The sequence below is a fragment of the Hippocampus comes genome, unplaced genomic scaffold (genome assembly GCF_001891065.2).
Source record: "Hippocampus comes isolate QL1 unplaced genomic scaffold, H_comes_QL1_v1.1 scaffold174, whole genome shotgun sequence".
In the NCBI taxonomy this organism is placed as follows: domain Eukaryota; kingdom Metazoa; phylum Chordata; class Actinopteri; order Syngnathiformes; family Syngnathidae; genus Hippocampus; species Hippocampus comes.
This window is the reverse complement of record NW_017805983.1, coordinates 9,117,867-9,137,361: the sequence shown is the minus strand read 5'-3', so window position 1 is coordinate 9,137,361 and position 19,495 is coordinate 9,117,867. Positions and strand designations below refer to the sequence as shown.

Sequence of the window (19,495 nt, the reverse complement as noted above, 5' to 3'; positions counted from 1 at the left end):
TACCAAACTATGCAATTGTGTGTGTGTGTGTGTGTGTGTGTGGGGGGGGGGGGTCCTCATGCCACCGCGCACGTGCTGCCCAACGCTCGTGTTTTCCCACGCGGCCGCGAAGCAGCATGGACAAAAATGAAAACAAAGACGGCGGTGGTCTATGGCAGTCACAATTCAGAATATTTTCAGCAAACTTTATACCATTTGTACTAAATAATGGCGTCGAATATGCTCTACCGGCGCTCTATTTTTAAAACAAAACACTTGTCTGTGAGCATTGAACTGACAGAATCACTGCGAGTTGGTTTGGACCGTCAACCAATCAACATCAGTCTTTTGTCGTACGTAAGCGGAAAACCACGCCCCTTGTCCTGTGCTCGCTGGAACATTTTGTTTTTTGAAGCTAATTTACTTCCACACTTGGTCCACCAATGGCATTCCGCTGACTTTGCAACGTTAACTGGACCTTAAATCTTACAGGAACGTTACGAAACGGGCGTCAAGGCGTCAAATTCGATGAGTTTGGAGTTAAAGTAATGAAATGTAAACACGCCCACCATTCATCCAAATTTCATCTAAAAATTAAATCATGGATGTTTGCGACGGGAAAAAGAAGAGAAAGGTAAGCGGCGGTGGCAATTGCAGGCGAAATGTGGCCGGGAAGGCGAAAAGAGAGCCGGCTAAAGTCCTCCGCTCCCTCACGGTGGAGGACAATAACAAATACCGGGAGCCCATGGAGGAAGAGGACGACGACGACTGCTTCTCCATTAGCTTCCTCCGGACAGTTCGGCCAGAGCCTGCCGTGCTGGTGCCTCTGTCGGTGCCACCGAGATACACTCTGATCCGGGAGGTGGGCCGGGGTAGCTACGGTGTGGTGTACGAGGCCATAGCCCGGAAAACTGGAGCCAGGCTGGCCGTGAAAAGGCTCCAGTGCGACGCCCCGGAGAACGTGGAGTTGGCTTTGGCCGAGTTCTGGGCCCTTACCAGCCTGGAGAACCGACACCAGAATGTTGTGCAACTGGAGGAGTGTGTCCTGCAGAGGAATGGCTTGGCCCAGAAGATGAGCCATGGCAACAAGAGGTCCAAACCATACCTGAGGCTGGTGGAGACCTCACTGAAAGGTACAGAAATCACTGGCATTTCTTGCTTTTTTACTGTGGGGACACCCCCTTAAAAAAACTATATTTCATATCAAAACTACCAACCTATGATCAAACGAATAACATGAGTAAAGTTATTACGCTGTATTTTGCTCCCAAGTTCAAACTGAAGTAGTTGTTATTATAACAACATAAATTCATTGTTCTAAGTGAATCATGTTTATGCACATTGCACTGAAGCAGAGTTGCAGTTTTTCAAACATTATTCCCCATCTATACATGTCTGGTATGTACAGTATGTAACCACAATGCCCACCACAAAAATAAGAATCCCCTGAACACTGAACACTTATTTGACGTGTCACTCTCGCATCAAATTTTTATATTTTATTGTATGTGGTATAGGTTGTATGTTATCAGGTTTGACCTACTTCTCACTGTGTGCTTTTGTCCTGGCTCAGCACTCTAAAATCTCCATATGTATGCTTTTCTTTTGATATCTTGTCTCTTATGTAAGAATGTCAAATTTATCCCAAGAGTGCCTTCTTTGGAGCCATCAAGACAAAATGGAGTCAGTAGAGTTGGATCACATTGCAAAGACTGAATGGGCATCTTAGGTGTTAATGCAGTCACAGTTTGTTACCACTGCTAAAATTCAACACTCACACCTCTGCGAACACATTTCGTGTTCATATGTAACTACTCCCAAGTTAAAAAAAAAAGAGGAAAATCTTTCAATTATTAAAAATTAGGAAAAAATGACCACAATGATTAACTCTCATTCCTAAAACTTGCACTTGAACCAAAAACAATCACCATTCATGTTCATGTCCTGTTCATGCCAACTTTATTGTCAAATGTGCTACATGTGCAACATACCGCACAGATGAAATTTCTTTCCTCAGGAGAGAGAGGAGCCGCTGCGGATGCCCACGCCGCCATCAAAAGAACAGTTAACATAAAATAACAAAATAATACAACACAACACAAGACACAGACAGTCGTGCAATCTTAACCGCTTTTCTGCATACACTTTGTTGTTTGAAGTAGTTATAGATGAAAGAGGAGCGAATCAAAGTGTCCTTTCACCTGTGGATCAAAGACGCCATGCTGAAAATGTGCACACGTCTGCTACAAGCTAAGTTTGAAAGCAAACATGAAGCTGTTGTGTCCACTGATGAAAAAGAGATTGGCTCACATCTCCTGTCCCCATGTAAATCCGCTTCAATGCCCACCCGCGACTCCCAGTTCCACATATGCATCGGCGTTCTGCGCTGACGCGCCTTTCTTCTCATCACATGATCACATCACATGATAACCGTCATTCTCATTCAGAGAGCTGTTTGGAAGTGACTTTTTATTTCTTTAGCACATATGAAAAATGTGGACATTTCATAGTAAAAGGTGGCAATTCAGTCCAAACATATTACCTTAGTTCATAAAGGTGTTTTGCACCGGGTGCGTTACAGTTTTGTCCTCAGTGAAATGGTTTGTTGTCACTTGCGTACAAATGTAGTAAACAGTGGAACTTTCAAAATCAAACACATTGTGAGGCACAGGTTGACTTCCAAATTGTTGTAATTTCAAAACAAAAGCTCCCAAAGGAACTGTTCAGTGAAAGAATTTGTTCCGGGCTCAAATTTGCATTTAATTGTCATGTGATGTTTTAAGTGACATTTTTAACAACTGTCATGGAAGTTGAAAGAAACGTTGACTACTGTAGAATACAGAGAAGTAAAACTATTCTGTCTTTAATGGGTTGATATTGTGGAAAAATTTCTTTTTAATGACTTGTATATATGTAAATTGTTTGGTTTCTGGAGTGCACATGTTCACCCATCCACTGTGAATCACATCGCGTCAAATGAAGCGTGTGAGCTGTGTCCAAAGTGGACCTCGTTTGGGACAGTCAACTTTAGAGGTTTCATTCTACTTTCTTTTATTTTCTCTTTGTCGTTTGGCAACTGTTATTCTGTGAATGATCTTGAAATCTACTATCAAAACTACCCTAATTACTTGAATCATCTATCCATGACAGGTTAGCTTCCAGCAAAAGACCGCATGTCTTCTGAGTTACATTCTAAAATGAAATGAAATTGCTAACATCGCTGCCTTTTGTCATGCTAAACATTGCCAAGAGCGGCAGTATTCACTTTTGCGCAATGTTACATATATTGGCAGAGTTTCTGTCATTTCTTACATTCTTGCGGCTACCGCAGACCAATTAGAAAAGACATTGTTGTCACGTGGTTTGTTCTGACATTTTGAATGGTTTGGAATATTTACAGTGTCAGAAGGAAGCCAGTGAGTGGCAAATCCCTCGAGTGTCCACACCCGTCATTAAATTTAGACAGTAGAAAGCAAAATAAAGGCGTGAAAGCACCTGTCGACATATTGCAAAAGTCTGTACTTTTTCCTGCATGGCCTCCAGCTCTTAATTTACAAGCCTTGAAGACATTTCTTTAACTTTTTCATCTGTCTCCTTCTCTGAGTCGCATAGTTGGTTGAAATTCAGCTTGGTCCCACAACACCATGCACTGTTTGGGTGTTGTGTTATGTACGGTAGTAAACCCGACTCCTGACTGACTGCATGTGTTCTTTATCTTTTTCTGCCTATGCAGGGGAACGCATTATAGGGCAGCCGTCTGAACCGTGTTACCTCTGGTTTGTCATGGAGTTTTGTGAAGGTGGTGACCTCAATCAGTACGTCCTGTCTCGTCGACCGGACCCCCAGACCAACAGGAGTTTTATGCGCCAGTTGACAAGTGCTGTGGCTTTCCTGCACCGGAACAACATTGTTCACAGGGATCTGAAGCCAGATAACATTTTAATCACACAGAAATCCGGTTCACCGGTTCTTAAAGTAGCTGACTTTGGCTTGAGTAAGGTTTGCGCGACCGTCAATTCGAAGAACGCTGAGGAGTTGCCCGCTGCAGGTGTTGGCAGCAGAGGGAGCAACCAGAACAACATTGTCAACCTCAACAAGTTATGGTTGTCCTCTGCGTGCGGGTCAGACTTCTACATGGCCCCCGAGGTGTGGGAGGGCCACTACACGGCTAAGGCGGATATCTTTGCCTTAGGCATCATCATCTGGGCAATGATCGAGCGGATCACTTTCATTGACGCCGAGTCCAAACGGGAGCTGCTGGGCACCTACGTACGACAAGGCTCAGAGATTGTGCCTGTTGGCGAGGCCTTGTTGGAGAACCCCAAGATGGTCCTCCACATTCCTCAGAAGGCCAGGAGCTCCATGTCAGAAGAGGTGAAGAAACTCCTCCAGGAAATGCTTGCGTTCAACCCTCAGGAGCGACCCGACGCCTGTCAGCTGGAGGTGCTGATGGACCGGGTCACGTGTGCCGCGTGAGCGCCCCAACTACTCAAACCCTTTCCCTTTTTCCCCACTCCAACTAGTCAAAAAAGGTACCTCTTTATTTCCCAGGTAAGATCATCTCTCTTACCAATCTGATATTGTTTTGTTTTACGATCAGATATTGTCACATGTGTGTGTTACCTATTGGGGGTAAAGTCATTTGGATCTACACAACTAAATCAAAACCAAAAAATGCTTGCAAAAGGCAAGGAACAATAAAAAACGAAAATTGATAGTCAACTGAAAGGACAAGAAAATCCAATATATGGCCGAGAATACAGATCAAAGAAAATACTAGAACAAAAATACTATGAACTAACAAGGCAAGGCTATGAGGCTAAAATGCCAAGACTGTCTGGAAAATTAGGCACTTGGAGACAGAGTTGTGAGCAAGGCTAATAATCCGACAGTCAGAGTCCAGATTCGTGTGCTTTGGGTGTGTGTTTTTTTTTTTTTTTTTTTTAATTCATTAAATTTGGTATGCTTTTCTCTGTGGTGTGTCAAAAATTGTAAGCCATTTTTATTTTCGTCTTATTTACTTGCTCTAATAATTTATTAGTGATCATGATGGGCAGCAGCTGGTAGTTTCTATTAAAATCCAAGGAAAGACAGCTGGGATGGGCTCCAGCACCCCCCGCGACCCTAGTGAGGATCAAGCGGTTCGGAAGATGTATGTATGTATGTATCATATGTAAAAAGACCAAAGGGTTTTTTTTTCTTTTTGCGGCCATTTCTTGTCAAATGCAGATTGTGCGATGTTGAAGTCATAAAGTTATTTCATTAACATTATATTTAAATTCCAAATCATACAACTTCAGATGAATCCAACATTGGAATTTCCACTGTATTTGCTTGCTTCAGTGGCAACTTTTTCTTCTGTTAGTTGGTGAATGACGTGACAGTGTCAAGGTTAAAGGTACTGACTCAGTAGAAAAGCGCCAAGATAACCAGCAAGTGCAGCAAAAATTCACACCTTTGAGAGAGTGGATGTGTATTTAGACCCAAACATCAGGATGTTTGTTTAAACTAAAACAACTGTCAAAGTTTGAGCTTGACCGTGTATGACAGTTAGCTCTCAGATCATGCCATGAACCCCCTATTGTAAAAGACCTTATGACATAACACCTCTCATCCCCCAAACCACGTGTGATTGCTGATGCACTCTGAGCACGCCATTGTGTGCTAGAATCTAGCTTCTCCGGCTTAGTTCTCTCACAGCATGATGAGAACGCACGTTATGCAACAGGCCTGCATGGCTGCAACTGGTTCAGTCAGAAACATGTCATCAGCACCGAAGGGATTAGGGCTGTAAACGTTGACGGCGGGAGGTCACATCTTTGTGCTGCCCGGTGGTATTTATGGCACATGTAGGTTAACTCGTGGTATAGCTAGCAACGGTACACTCACCCTTCAGAGGCCAGTAATGGGATTTAAAGAAAGGGACCAAAGAGACGTCACACAAATGAACAGAAAAAGTAATTCTCAGTTTTGCTATTCATTGTGTTTTGATGAAGCACAAATGCAAATTTTGACTGGCAAACTGCTTTTGCTGATTATAATAATTGGGCAAATTCCAGCTATGTACCTTATGTCGATGCCTCCTCTTCCCCTCCCAGGAGTTAAATGATTATTGGTAGGTTCTTCCCGCATAAGCACACACGGAAGAGCAGTTTACTCTTTAAATTAAACAGAAACATCCCGAACCAGCAAAATATAACAAAACCCTACTTGAAATGACTGAAAAAAATGTTGCAAAGTTGTGGAATGGTGTCATGAGCGCAAAGATGGACGTTTTTGGCTAAAATGTGAAATGGCACTGCACATTCGCCGCAGGACCATTAGAGCACCATAACCATGGTCCAATGAAGGACAGTGATTTCCGCACTACTCAAGTGATACAATAGGTGAAGTCCCCTTGGCAAAATGCTGCTGACTTTGCACCCATTGTATGCATAGTTGTCATTAGCAGACACACTCCCTCAATTGACAGGACATTGCTCCTTGCCTCGCTCTCCATTCATGTGCTGTAGATTTCTGAAACATGGCCTTGAGTGTGACCACACACTTCCCTCAGGATATTCTATAGGCACATGATGATTTTGTGTCTTTTAATGCCAAGGGAAGATTGCCTTTTGAAGTCAGCCACATTCAATCTTGATTACATCTACCTCAGGTCTGTTTGTGACAGTCACTCATCACCCCTCCACCCCCTTCCTCGGACAGTGACAGTGTCGCTCACGGACAGTGACAGTGTCGCTCATTATTCCAAAGCTTATGGAGGCCTGTGTCTGGAACATTTTGTGCCCTTGCTGTCTGCGGACCGTATGGCGTCTCTTTACAAACCGGGCCAGGGCCACATTTAAGCCCTAGTCCTGTTTATCCTTACTTGTGAATCCGCTTTCATTTCTCGGACACCAGGAAGAGACTTTGTCATCTTCACTTTAGACTGTCCTTTGTATGAATGGCACGAACGCCTGTTTACAAGCAGCTTTCACCTTTTGAAGGCATTCTTTCACCATCTGGTCGCCATACCCCAAAGCAGCATGCATTTTAATCAGGACAGCAAAACAATTTTTGTTTAAAGTTTTCTTTTCCGTTCTTTTTTTTTAACTTTTGGCCCACAGGAAATTAAGTTGCTTTGACGACAGCTTGAAGGCAGGATACATCCACGCAACAGTATGTTTTGTAATAGCGCTCACAGTCGGAGAGGTTGTTACGCAGAGACTGAAAAATGCCCCATAAAAACCCAACTGCATTTACAAGATTTGGGGGAGTAAGTGTGATGACTGCAGTGACGGTTATGCAACGATAACGTTGTGAAAATAGTCGCTTGGTGGCTGAGAGTTCTAAAGTTGGTATTATTTCCCACGGAGTCAAACTCGAACAGCACAAAAGGAATTGTCTCAAGAGATGTAGCTCTGTACGTGCTATGTTTATGAATAAGTTCAATTTGAGGAAAAAATAAGGAGTTCGATTCAAACCAGGTTTAGTCACCCTGTGTGATAGAGAACAAGAACACGTCTCTTCACTAGAATTAAAAATAATTGCTGAGGTTGTGTATGTGTATGATTGCTTCCAATGACAAGGAATTGTCTCCCAAACGTAACCTAAAAATAAATTCAACTGATTTAAAAGTGGACATTTATGCTCATATTCAAAGCAATGTCATTGTTTCCAAAATTACTGTAATTAATGAATTGGATATTCATTGTCCCTTTTCATTTTTGGGGAAGTAGTTATATGTTTTGGTGGTGTCAAGATTTTACAGCCAGCATATTCCCTCACTGACCACTTATCTCAGTAGTTGCCATTAAAACTCCAAACAGAAGGGCAACAAACAGTTGCCATCTAGCCGTTTGGCCTAATTGCTGCGACTCTGACTACCACCGCGTCATTCAGTGATGTCATTGCTACATACCACAAAGGAAACCTGTTTTTATTGCTCGTCATGTGAAAATCATCTGCAATATCCTGTGATTAACTGGCCATCTGCCCAAGGTGTACAACGCCTTTCACCCTGAGTCAGCTCGGATAGAGTCAAGCTTCCCGGGAATTTATTCTTTTGATTATTTATGCATGGAAGGCAATGGAGAAAAGATTCTTCTTTACAATGAATGGCAACTTTGCAGTAGACAGCCGAGTAAAACAAGTCCAAATAAAAGTGGATATAAACACATGCACGTAAATCGTAGCGTGTGATACAGATTGGTTTTATAATTGAGCAGATGAGTTTTATCATTTGTTGCAGAGAGTTCCAGTCAGGCAAAATGTTGAAAAGGCCAAGTTTGACAGTAACGGTGGCTCGATGTCTCGGGGCCAATTAACGTGCCTGTCGGGCCACCTAGGTTTCACTGACATTGGCCCAACTGTGCCAGTACAAATATCATTCATAAGTAGGATGAAATCAGCACGTTCTTGCTTTTTCAATATTTCATTTTCAGGATTTTTACTTTTATCCTTTTATATTGATATTCACATCATTGATCGTTTTAACACGCGACATATTTTTTTTCCTTGGCTTGAACAAGGGATAAAGTCCAGATTTTTTTTGGTTTTTAATCCATACTTTGCCACATTCATGGCCAGCTGCCCTAATTGGCAGTCTTTGCTTTTTATAAAGGCGAATGTGGATATTTTTTTCGCGGCTGCCTCATTCGCCCCAGTCATCGTACTCTTATGCAATTTGGCCACTGAGACTGCATGCTTCATATTCATCCATCCATTTTCTAATTAGTTTATCCTCACAAGGTACGTGGGCGTGCTGGAGCCGATCCCAGTTGTCCTCGGGCAGCATGCGGGGTACACCCAAAACTGGTTGCCAGCCAATTGCAGGTTACGCATAGACAAATGACACACACTTAGAATCACACACAGGCAAATTTTAGAGTGTTCTATTAGCGTAGCATGCATGCTTTTGGAATGTGGGAGGAAACCGGGGTACCCGAAGAAAACCCACACAGCCAGGGGGAGAACAGGCAAACTCCTCACAGGAAAGCCAGAGCCTGGATTTGAACCCTGGACTTTGTACTGTGAAGCGGACATGCTAACCAGTCACCCGCTGTGCTGCCCTAGGCCTACATATGACATTTTAAATATCTTTAAGTATTGTTTTGGATCACAGTGTCTCTATACTGTATTGGCACAGTGGCCGGTTGGACTTTACGATTGTTATCTTAGAACCCAGAACCGTATCAATCATGTGTATGAAAGATGGACATTTATGCAGATTCAATCCCATTTTGTGGCGCGTTTGGTAATGCACTTCAGGCGTGTTGTGCTGTACTCTGACTGTTCGGAAACTCACAGTGTCGTTAGGACGTGTAGGTCGGTTATTCAGAGTGCCACACTTGTGCCACTTTGACTGTGGACACGGAGTGTCAGAGCATCTGGCAGGACAAGATGGGAGGATTTTGTGTGCTGAGGGGTATTTGAATGGGTTCGACAACAAAATGTTCATAGTTCACAATTCCAAATCAAATTACAGAGCTTTGATCCTCCATTGAGCAATTTTTTTCCAGGACTAAACTTTTAGTTCCATGGGGGAATTCGGTCACCACGTGCCATAATAGTACTGGACTGTGAAAGCAAAGTCGATGTGCATATGTAGACGGTCATGACGGGAGAAGTTATTGTTGGTGAGAGGCAGACTGGTTATCATCGCTGGAGATTTATTTGGAGATGTCTTCAGTGGACAGATCCTTGAGTGACCAAAAAGTAAAGCAGACTTTGGGAACTAAAAGGTTAATAAAACTGTCAAAGAATGCATGGTGGAGAGACAGCGAAATAGGGTGGTCATGCAGACCTGTGAACTTGTCTGCATGAGTGAAGAGATACAATAGTAGGTTTTAAGTTGATGGTGATCAGGATATCGCAGCCGGGGACCGTGTTGAAGCTGCGTCTACAGATGGTTAACTTAATGTATGTTATACAAAAAAAAAAATCAAATGCTTTGGGGTCAAATTTTGGCCCCAGCAACCCTTTATTTGGATTCCTGCTGTAAAAAAAAAAGGTACATGCAGGCACAGACTCCCACTTACATAACAGATAATTAAACAAGAACGGCATCCGTGAGAAATGTGTTTATTTGCATGCCACACGCCTACAAATACACCCTGGGATTGTAAAAATTCAACACTCCATCCAGTAATCATTGAAAGTGCCTCGGTGTCTACAGGAACCGGCCCCACCACTTTCCCCAAAATACCAGTTACCACTTGTTTGAACAGTGTTGACTTTTGGGTTATGCAACAACAAATAGCTGGCATTTGACTTCGTTCTCCCCAGATTTTAAAGTGCTGGCCTTTGACGGGTTTTCTTTATTTTTGTGAAACTTGGATTAAAATGACACAATCTTCATTGAATAAGATGAAAAGTCATCAAACCTGCTCGTTTCTAAACCCACTACCAAGATGAACTCATCATGCATCTTTCAACACCATTTATAGCTTTTATAGTGTGGCGCATGCTCTTGACGTACCCCAGACACAGCAATATTGGTCCCAACAAGTATGAGTTTCTGCCTTTAACCAGATGATGTGTGTCATTGCGCCAAGACAGACCCGCGAGAGCCAACATGGTGCCAGTGGGCATTGTAAGTACGCGTGTGCAGCCAGCGTTGGCCAACTTGGTGAATGGTGCATTGTGTTTACGGCATTAAAATGGCCCCACCTCAGCTGTGACGTAACCACTTTCCATGTCCCCTGCACAGTCCATCATCAGCAAGATGTGTGCGCGCTGCTAAGCTGACCCACTTGCATTCTTACCATGTGCTGCTGTGGGTTATGCAACCTAAAAGAGTGACACACCACAGACAGGCTGAGCTGTAGCCTCGCTAGCTGCTGGGCTATTCTTAGAGTGCTGGACAAAAAAAAAAAAACAACAACATCAGCTATACCATTTTTTTCTTAAAATGTTCCTGTATTGTTTTATTATCCATCCATCCATCCATTTTCCGATCCGCTTATCCTCACAACGGTCACGGGGGGTGCTGAAGCCGATCCCAGCCGTCTTCGGGCAGTAGGCGGGGGACACCCTGAACCGGTTGCCAGCCAATCGCAGGGCACACAGACAAACAACCATCCGCGCTCACACTCACAACTAGGGACAATTTAGAGTGTTCACTCAGCCTACCATGCATGTTTTTGGAATGTGGGAGGAAACCAGAGTACCCGGAGGAAACCAGAGTACCCGGAGAAAACCTACGCAGGCACAGGGAGAACATGCAAACTCCACACAGGGAGGCCTGAGCTGGAATTGAACCCGGTACCTCTGCACTGTAAGGTCGACGCGCTAACCACTGGCCCACCGGGCCACCCATGTTTTATTATATTGTTATATAATACAGATTTTGAATTCATTTCACCAGGGAACATTTATTTAATTCTGACAGAACACGTTAAAAAGTAATTAATTCCAGGTACCACTGTAATGAAAAAAGTACTGTGGAATGACTTTGTTTTTCACATTTCAAGTTGCACACAAGATTTTTGGGGAGAAAAGCTGCCTCTACTAATGCGCTTGTTTTGTTATGCGGAAAGTCTCAGCATGGATGAGCAGACGGATCTGTCAGGCTTCTCACGCGATGTAACCATCAGTTCTTTTAGACCTCAGACACTGATGGTGTAGTGGTACACTTGCCTGACTTGTATCCGAGCAGCGTGGGATCGGTTCCCACTCACTGACGGTGTGGACGTGGATTGGTTGTTCATCTCTGTGTATGCCCTGCGACTGACTGGCGACCAGTAGCCTGCCTTTCGTCCGAAGTCAGCTGGGATGGGCTCCAGCTCCCCGCGGCGCTATACAGGATAAGCGGTGTCGAAAATGAATGAATCAGACCTCAGAATGACGGGTCATTGTCAGCTGTCAACACCCCCCCCCCCCAAAAAAAAATAACTACAGTACTTCCAATTCATTTAAGACCCAAGACCGAAAAATATTTTAATTTGAAAAGTGACCTGGTTCTCCCCGTTATCTGTCTATTACCGACTCTTGACGCATATCCACTCAATATGCAGCGAGCGGCTGATGAGTCAATGAAGTATTCGGAACTGGTTTGTCAAAAAATGAGTGCCTTGAGAGCATCAACCTTGGTGACTAACCACGTCGCTAAGTCTAAAAAGGTCATTCAATATCGTTGGGGTGGGGGGGTGGAACAACAACAGTTTACAAACGGGCTCACGAAACAAATTGATTCTATAACTCGAGGTACCACGATGCAATCAATGAACAATTTGGATAATTTTATCTGCTCTGTGTCTGCAGATTTTGTTTACCGCGTGGATGTGGACTCCTTGACAGAGAAAGGGAATCCGCCAAAGCGAGACTGTGAAGAACACAACGCGTTCATTTTGGACTGATGTGGTCAGTTTCTTCAGTTGGGACCACTATGCAATCAACTCTCTTCCAGCACCACCCGCAATGAAACGTCTTGACGATGTAGCTGTTTGTTTTCCTCCTTCCGGGCCTGTTTGTTTTCTTTTTCATTGCGATGCAGCGAGTAGTAGCACAGGTAAGCTAACCTACCTTTTATGGGATGACCCTTGTCCTGAGGTGGCTGCGTCGCTTCTTTCCTCTGAACAGGCGTTGCTATCAGTTTCCCAACACGGTGCCTTAAACAGGGTCTTGCAACACTGAAAAACGTAGTCACACCCGTGAGTTTTCTTTACCCGGCCTTCCGACGTGGATCGGGGGGAATAGAGGGCAGGTGATTGAATGGAAGGAAGAGCGCGTAGATTAGCGTACGAAGACTGCGGAGGCTTTTCCAAAAGATTTGGTTTGTAAACACAGGGAGCTTCTTTCTTCATTGCGTATCGGACCAAAGCATGATGTAGCATTTCATTTCAGTCATTCCGCACTCGTGGTGGACTTTGAGGTATTTCCCCCCCCATGTGGTGTGGAGCGACCTCATTAGCGACACGCTTTCCCTTTACACGCTCAGTTTTGTTTGAAACATCCTCAGGTTCTTGGCGACCTCTTCACTACTAAACAAGTGTGTGGCTAGTTTTCTTGTGGAGTTTGGGCTTAGACGTAAGTTAGCGCTCACTAACATTTTTCTTGCCCTCAACACGGTCACCCGATGTAGCCTAGTTCTTATGAGGTGGTGTTATTGTACAGTTAACCCAATGTTAAGACAATCTCCAAAACGAAATGTCAATGTATGATGTTTTCTTTTTGCGACCGTTTTACAAATGTAGTTCACGCGCACAGTTTGTAAAGTGTGATCACGCTCCATTGCTTTACAATGGACTCGTTCAAAATCAATATCACCGAACTCAGAAAACTCCTTTTTTTTCTTTTCCAAAATTTGAATCTTCCAAATCCACAGGGGAAAAAAAACCGTCAGATTCGCTTGTTGCTCTTTTTAATAAAAATGTAGATTGAGATTTTGGGTCTATCTAAAACGGTATAAAAAGTCAAAATATTACTCTTATTGCTATACAGCAATGCTGAGAAATGTAGGGGTTTAAACTACAATACGTACCTGTTATGCCACCAGGCTTTTAGTTTGCTGTGGTTGATGCAGTGCGCAAGTGTCATCAAGGTTGTCATTATTTTTCTTTCAAATTCAACATTCAGACGTCGTTCCACTTGAAAAACAAAAACAACTTCACGCTATGCAAAATGTTTCACTGAGAACAATTTAAAAACACAGTGTTGTGTGTAATAAATATGTTTTGAACTCTGTATGAATTTTTCCCACTTGTACTGAAATGTATGTTTATTTGATTGATCAACAAATGTTTTTGTTACTGAAGTTGACAGGAGCCAGTAAGATATATTTTTTTGTGGGGTTTTTTTCCTGTAAATATATTTGATGACATTTCTTGAAATAAAAATTACAAGTTGAGTCAAAGTCTATTTTATATTCCTATAAAATACTACTCCACCTTTGTAATGAATTGCACAGCAACAGTTGCGACTGGTTTAACTTCAAACCCTGCCAGCAACCATCAAGCAGAAGATGGTTTGAGCAGCTTTTGAGCTAAACGCCCAACCTTTGGTAACTCCTGTTGAGCTACTCTAACGTGTACTGGACGACTAATTCAACACACTATATGGCCTGGCCTCTTCCATTCACCATCGTGGCGTTGAAGGTAGCATCGGTATACATAGATGAGACTCATCCTAATCCACAAGACTTTAATCCACTGTGAGAATATACTGTGGGAAGTAAGTGCGTCATTGTGACCTGTCCTGGATCATGAGCTCAGTCATGACGTTTACCAGTCTGAGCTCGTCCATATTAGGACCATGACAAAGCACGGACTCGAGGTCAGGAGGTTTTGGCCCGAGGGCAGCGATGTCTGTCCTTACCACCGATTCTGAATCAGGCGACACGGATTTGAATTCAAAAGAATTTATGCACAACTGTTTCACGTTGAAATGTGTATTATTCCCTCTCTACTTAATATATATACATTCAAGAAATCAATTATTTTTCCTACACTATTACCACAACACTACGATAGACATAACTGCATGCACTCCTGAATATAATTAATACTCAGCATTATTTTAAGAAATAGGTTATTAAGGAAACAATGTCACAAGAATTTGCACGCTGGGAAACACTTTTTAAAATGAGGCAAAACAAAAGGTTTTCCTATCGAGGGGGTCTATCGAGAAAATGCATGCCTGCACAATAACAACATTGCCCTTATGTAACTGCTTTTACGCACTGCATGAACGACTCATGAATTTTTCAAATGTAGAGCTTCCTAAAATTCACAAATCCAACCTTATTGTATTCTGTACTATTGTTTTCAAAAGAGATTTGAACAAAAAAGTGAAGAAAAGGATACGGGAAGTGAAATGTTTGCACTGCTGTGCCTGGTGCAGCACATGCACAACACTGGGAACATCATGTCCCAGGCTGCCAGCTGTTTGCAGGTTGGCATGAAAGCTCAGTTTATTGGATGGAGCAGTGCTGCCTCCTACCGATCACATTAGCTTTGTTATTATTATCAACATCATCATCATCACCATTACCTTGACATCCGACCATTTTCTCGGACAATCAAGGCTGGGTCAGGACCCGGGGGTCGGCAACCCGCGGGTCCATAGCCGCATGCGGCTCTTTAGCGCCGCCCTAGTGGCTTCCTTAAAAACCTTACCAACCTTAAAAACAAAAGCCGAAAATGTTTCAAAAACCTGATGTGCTCGAAAAAAGCTGAGACGTTTTTTTTTTAAATCAGTGTCGACATACTTTTCGTGACACACTAAGCCATTTCTAATTGAAAATTTCTCTTGACCAATTTCAAACAATGGACCCTTTATATGTGCAGATCAACAAGGCCGAAATGAAAGATAACGATGCCTTCCTCCCTGAATCAACCACGTTTTAACCTTCATCTCTGAGCAATTGAAACAATATGTTAGATCCACCTGGAGAGATGGTGAGTCCTTTTGATTTAGGACGTAGCTAATCTCTGCAACGCTCAAACAGTTCCCAGTGCAGCCTCTGCATTTCTTTTCGACTGAAGGGATAGATCACACAAACTGAAGTGAATTTGTGGCTTTTGAATGGATTAGATTCAAATGGATGTTGTCATCCAGGAGTCTCATGTCTGATCCTGCAGACCAAGCAAGTATCATATTTGGACTGGTGGAACAGCACTTAAATCATGGATGCTAAGCCTTTCTTTAGACCCTTCTGAGTACGAAGGAGCAGAGGTGGATGAAGACCGTAAAACCTCACTGGAGTTGTTGGCATTTGAGATCAAGACACAACACCACAAGCGATTGATGACTCCTCTGCATTGCTCATGAAATTGATTATTTGAATGATGCTGTTTAGAACAAACACTGGCTGGATTGATACCAAACTGGGTGTGGCGTTGCTGTGTGTTGTCCCGATGGTTTATACCAATGGTTCTTCACCTTGTTGGAGGTACCGAACCCAACCCAGTTCATATGCACATTCACCGAACCGTTCATAAAAATATGATTCAAGAAGTGTTCCTTCAGTTTTGCCGGTGCGAGACTAGAGTTGCTCAACTTGGCATAACAATTCATGCAGATGGGACGCTGAGTCCCATCATGTTCCATGATGCATGTGAATCTCCATGTTGTACATATTCATCTGACCACTTTCTTTTTTTTGCTCGACGTAGTTAGCATATATTAAAAAAAATTCTACAAAAAAAAAAAAAAAATCACACGATGTATTATCACGACAGTCACACGTTGACGACTGAGCAAACTAAATTTCCCAGCACCGCTGGTTGGACAAGCGATGTAATGTCATCATCTGCAGTGGGCGTGTCATAACTAATTGACATGTTGAGTCGGGTGTGTCTTAACCTCCAAGGCAGAGGCTCCGTCGAACCCCCGAAACCGATTCATCGAACCCTTAGGGTTCGATCGAACCCAGGTTGAGAACCATTGGTTGATACATTTGTGACTCCGCAAAGACGAGGGCACCTTGACAAGCCGACGTCCTCCGGCGCGTGTGGCGCTCTTGATTGCAAACCACCGGCAGAGCCTCATCAGCCGCTCTGCCGGACATGAGATGAACATTTGAAAACATCTGATAAGAAGACGTAATTGCAACAAAAGCATTGAAAAGATGATTGCAGCTCAGATGATGAAATGAGACATCCAAGCTTATGAGTGAAAGAATTCTGATTACAGAAGCACATTTCAAGATGTTTAATCTATTCTGCGCTTTACAATATGGGCACATGGGATTTGAATGATGAAGTGATCTCAGAAGCAGCGGACATTTGGCTGATTGATGGCCTTGGAGATGGAGTCTGTGTCCTTGGGATGGACAGAGACTATTTGTGGTGCCTGTGATGGACGTCCATCCAACCATCCATTCATTTTCTGATCTGCTTTATCCTCACAAGGAGCCAATCCGAGCTGTCTTCGGGCAGTAGGCAGGGGACACCCTGAACCGGTCGCCAGCCAATCGCAGGGCACACAGAGACGAACAACCAACCGCGCTTACACATACTTAGGGACAATTTTGAGTGTTCAATCAGCCTGCCATGCATGTTTTTGGAATGTGGGAGGAAACCAGAGTACCCGGAGAAAACCCATGCAGGCACGGGAAGAACATGCAAACTCCACACAGGAAGGCCAGAGCTGGAATCGAACCCGGTACTTCTGCACTGTGAGGTTGACGCGCTCCCCACTGGTCCACCGGGCCACCCTGTGATGGACGTGTGATCCAAAATGACACACACCATCGAATACCATAGAAAAGGTATCACCTTTTAAAGATGACACCTACTTCTTGCCTACTGAGTAATAATAATTAATTAATAATAATACTGATGAGTGCGAAGGGTCCGTTTGATACAGACTTCTGAAATTTAAAAAAAGCTCAAATTACAATAATCACGTTATTATTGGTAAAAAAAAAAAAATTAAAATCATACAACTTCTCTAAAAAGTGCATGACACAAAAATTGGGGCCTCAAAAATGGAGGTCAAGGCCATCTAGCAAGCGGGAGTGATGTCATGCACATGCTTGATGGAGATTTCAATCTTGCGTCTCTGTCATCAGCTAAGAGCTTCCCACAACATCTGCAACAAGGGGGAATAAAACTCAGCACATTCTCTCTCCTAAGTGCCAATTTGAAGGGCACGTGTACATTTTAATACGAGAATACTTTATTTCATTATTTATGATTGTATTATTAATTATCATCTTATATGTTTTGTGTCCGGCTCTTTGTTGCGGCTGCAGTTGTTGTGTACATGCTGAATAAATAAAGTTGAGTTGAGAATATGAAATACTTTAATTTCTATAAATCTCTCCTTTGTTTACATTTTCAAATGGTAACTTATACGACGTTCCGAGAAAATCGGATTGCTCCATCCCTCGGTGCGGTATTTTTTTGGAACAGGCTACTCATGTGGTCTTTGTTGGTGACCCCTGCCATAAAAGATGCCATGCATGTAAGATGAAATATTTCACATTTCTTCAGTGGAGCTATGGCTATTTTCTTGTGTACGCTGGATGGAGCATTCCTACCTATCTCCTCCATTTTTTTCTTGTCCATTCATGTGAAATAGATGTCCTCAACAAAGCAGTCAAAAGCAAACATTTTGTGTAGGACTTTACAGTGGATATAAAAAGTCTGCACACCCCTCTTCAACTGACTGTTTTCGTGATAGAAAAAAATGACACCAAGAATTAAAAAAAAGAAAAACTGCAAAACTTTTTCCATCATAAATATGATCTATAATCTGTACAACTCAAGTGAAAAGGAAAATCAAGGAGGAACGGGAAGTAAAACTCGACCATGGCAAAAAAATGATTGCCAAAATGTGTGCACACCCTGCTCATGCAGCTACGTTCAGAATTAACAAATGACAATTAAACTCACGTAAAATGGGAGTCAGCACAGACCCGCCATCATTTAAATCAGAGGTGCCCAACCACCGGTCCGCGGAACGGTACCGAACACAGCCCATTTGGGACCTGACTGCACAGAAACAGACCTGCGAGCTGCGAGCAAATTGACTCCATCAGATGTGGCGGAAATGTGCACGACTCAAGCCAATCGGAGTCCCCCTTCGAACACTGATTTGTAAGAATCGCCAATAAATGAAAGAAGAAGCAGAAAACAGAAAGTCAACCGAACCAACGTACATCAAAATGCACAGCTGACGGGCAGCCACGACTTTTGAAGATGAAGCCATTTTGACAAGAGAAGTTCCTCCCATGGCGGTATCTCCAGGGCGACGTGCAGGAGCTAGATGTGAGTAGTTGTCGTCAAAAACAAGACAGTACAAGAAACCTGGTGAATCATTTAAACAAGTAGCACCCAAGCGGTCAAATGGAAAGCATGAAAATGCGAGCAGAATCTGCACAGCCCGCAGACATAAACATGAGCAGTTTAGTCGCAAATAACTAGCCTGCAGCCACCGGATGAAAGCAACAATCAATCGGGTCGTCTTTTGATCAGTCACATTTTCAAGTAGCAATGATGCTAACACTATAGGTAAGATCATAACTAAAATTATTATGTTTATATTTTAAGACATATTTATTATTCCTGACTGGTCCATTTCTCTATAGTTCACAGTGTTATATATATTTTTTTAATTCTACATTTGTTGTATGATAGAAAAAACACCATTTGAAATGAATGAAAAAAATCAACGTTAATAAAATGCTTATTCAGAGTATAATTATCATTTTTGGCACCACCAGCGCTTATTATTATTTTTTTTTTAATGGTTGCCGTGAGCAGCATTTACTTGTCTCAACCGGTCCGTGACACAAAAAATGTTAAGGACCACTGATTTAAAGTACTCCTGAGTCCTGATCAATGCCAAATAAATTTCAGATGTTCTAGTAGGTTAGCTTTGTAAAAAGTTAACACCAAACCTTAACACACTTTACTATAGTAAAGCTTCTGTCACTTCCCAAATACTTCTGGATGTAACTGTAGTGTACATCAGTCAAGGGTGTCCAAATCCAAAAGTGAATCCCTTTGATAACTTCTAATCATCTGATCTGCTGCTTCTTCACAGGTGTGAATTCGTGTGCTGGTGCTGAGTCACTGTAATTGGACCA

General features: G+C 42.8%; 1 protein-coding gene across 2 annotated transcripts; it reads left to right on the top strand.

Moving 5' to 3' along the window:
* Positions 1 to 336: 336 nt before the first annotated feature.
* On the top strand, positions 337 to 13,103 carry stk35 (serine/threonine kinase 35). 2 transcript variants are annotated; one of them, XM_019890788.1, is made up of 3 exons: positions 337 to 1,112; positions 3,713 to 4,511; positions 12,223 to 13,103. In XM_019890788.1, the coding sequence occupies exons 1-2, from the start codon at positions 581 to 583 to the stop codon at positions 4,453 to 4,455; spliced, it is 1,275 nt and encodes a 424-aa protein (XP_019746347.1). In that variant the 5' UTR covers positions 337 to 580; the 3' UTR covers positions 4,456 to 4,511; positions 12,223 to 13,103. The 2 variants fall into 2 exon arrangements, with proteins under 2 accessions (XP_019746347.1, XP_019746346.1); XM_019890787.1 differs by having other exon boundaries at positions 338 to 1,112; positions 3,713 to 4,530.
* Positions 13,104 to 19,495: the final 6,392 nt, after the last annotated feature.

Excerpts from the sequence above, each read along its gene's own strand:
- stk35 (XM_019890788.1), top strand. The coding sequence starts at position 581 with ATGGATGTTTGCGACGGGAAAAAGAAGAGAAAGGTAAGCGGCGGTGGC. Across the intron at positions 1,113-3,712 it reads GGTGGAGACCTCACTGAAAG|GGGAACGCATTATAGGGCAG; the intron begins GTACAGAAATCA and ends CTGCCTATGCAG.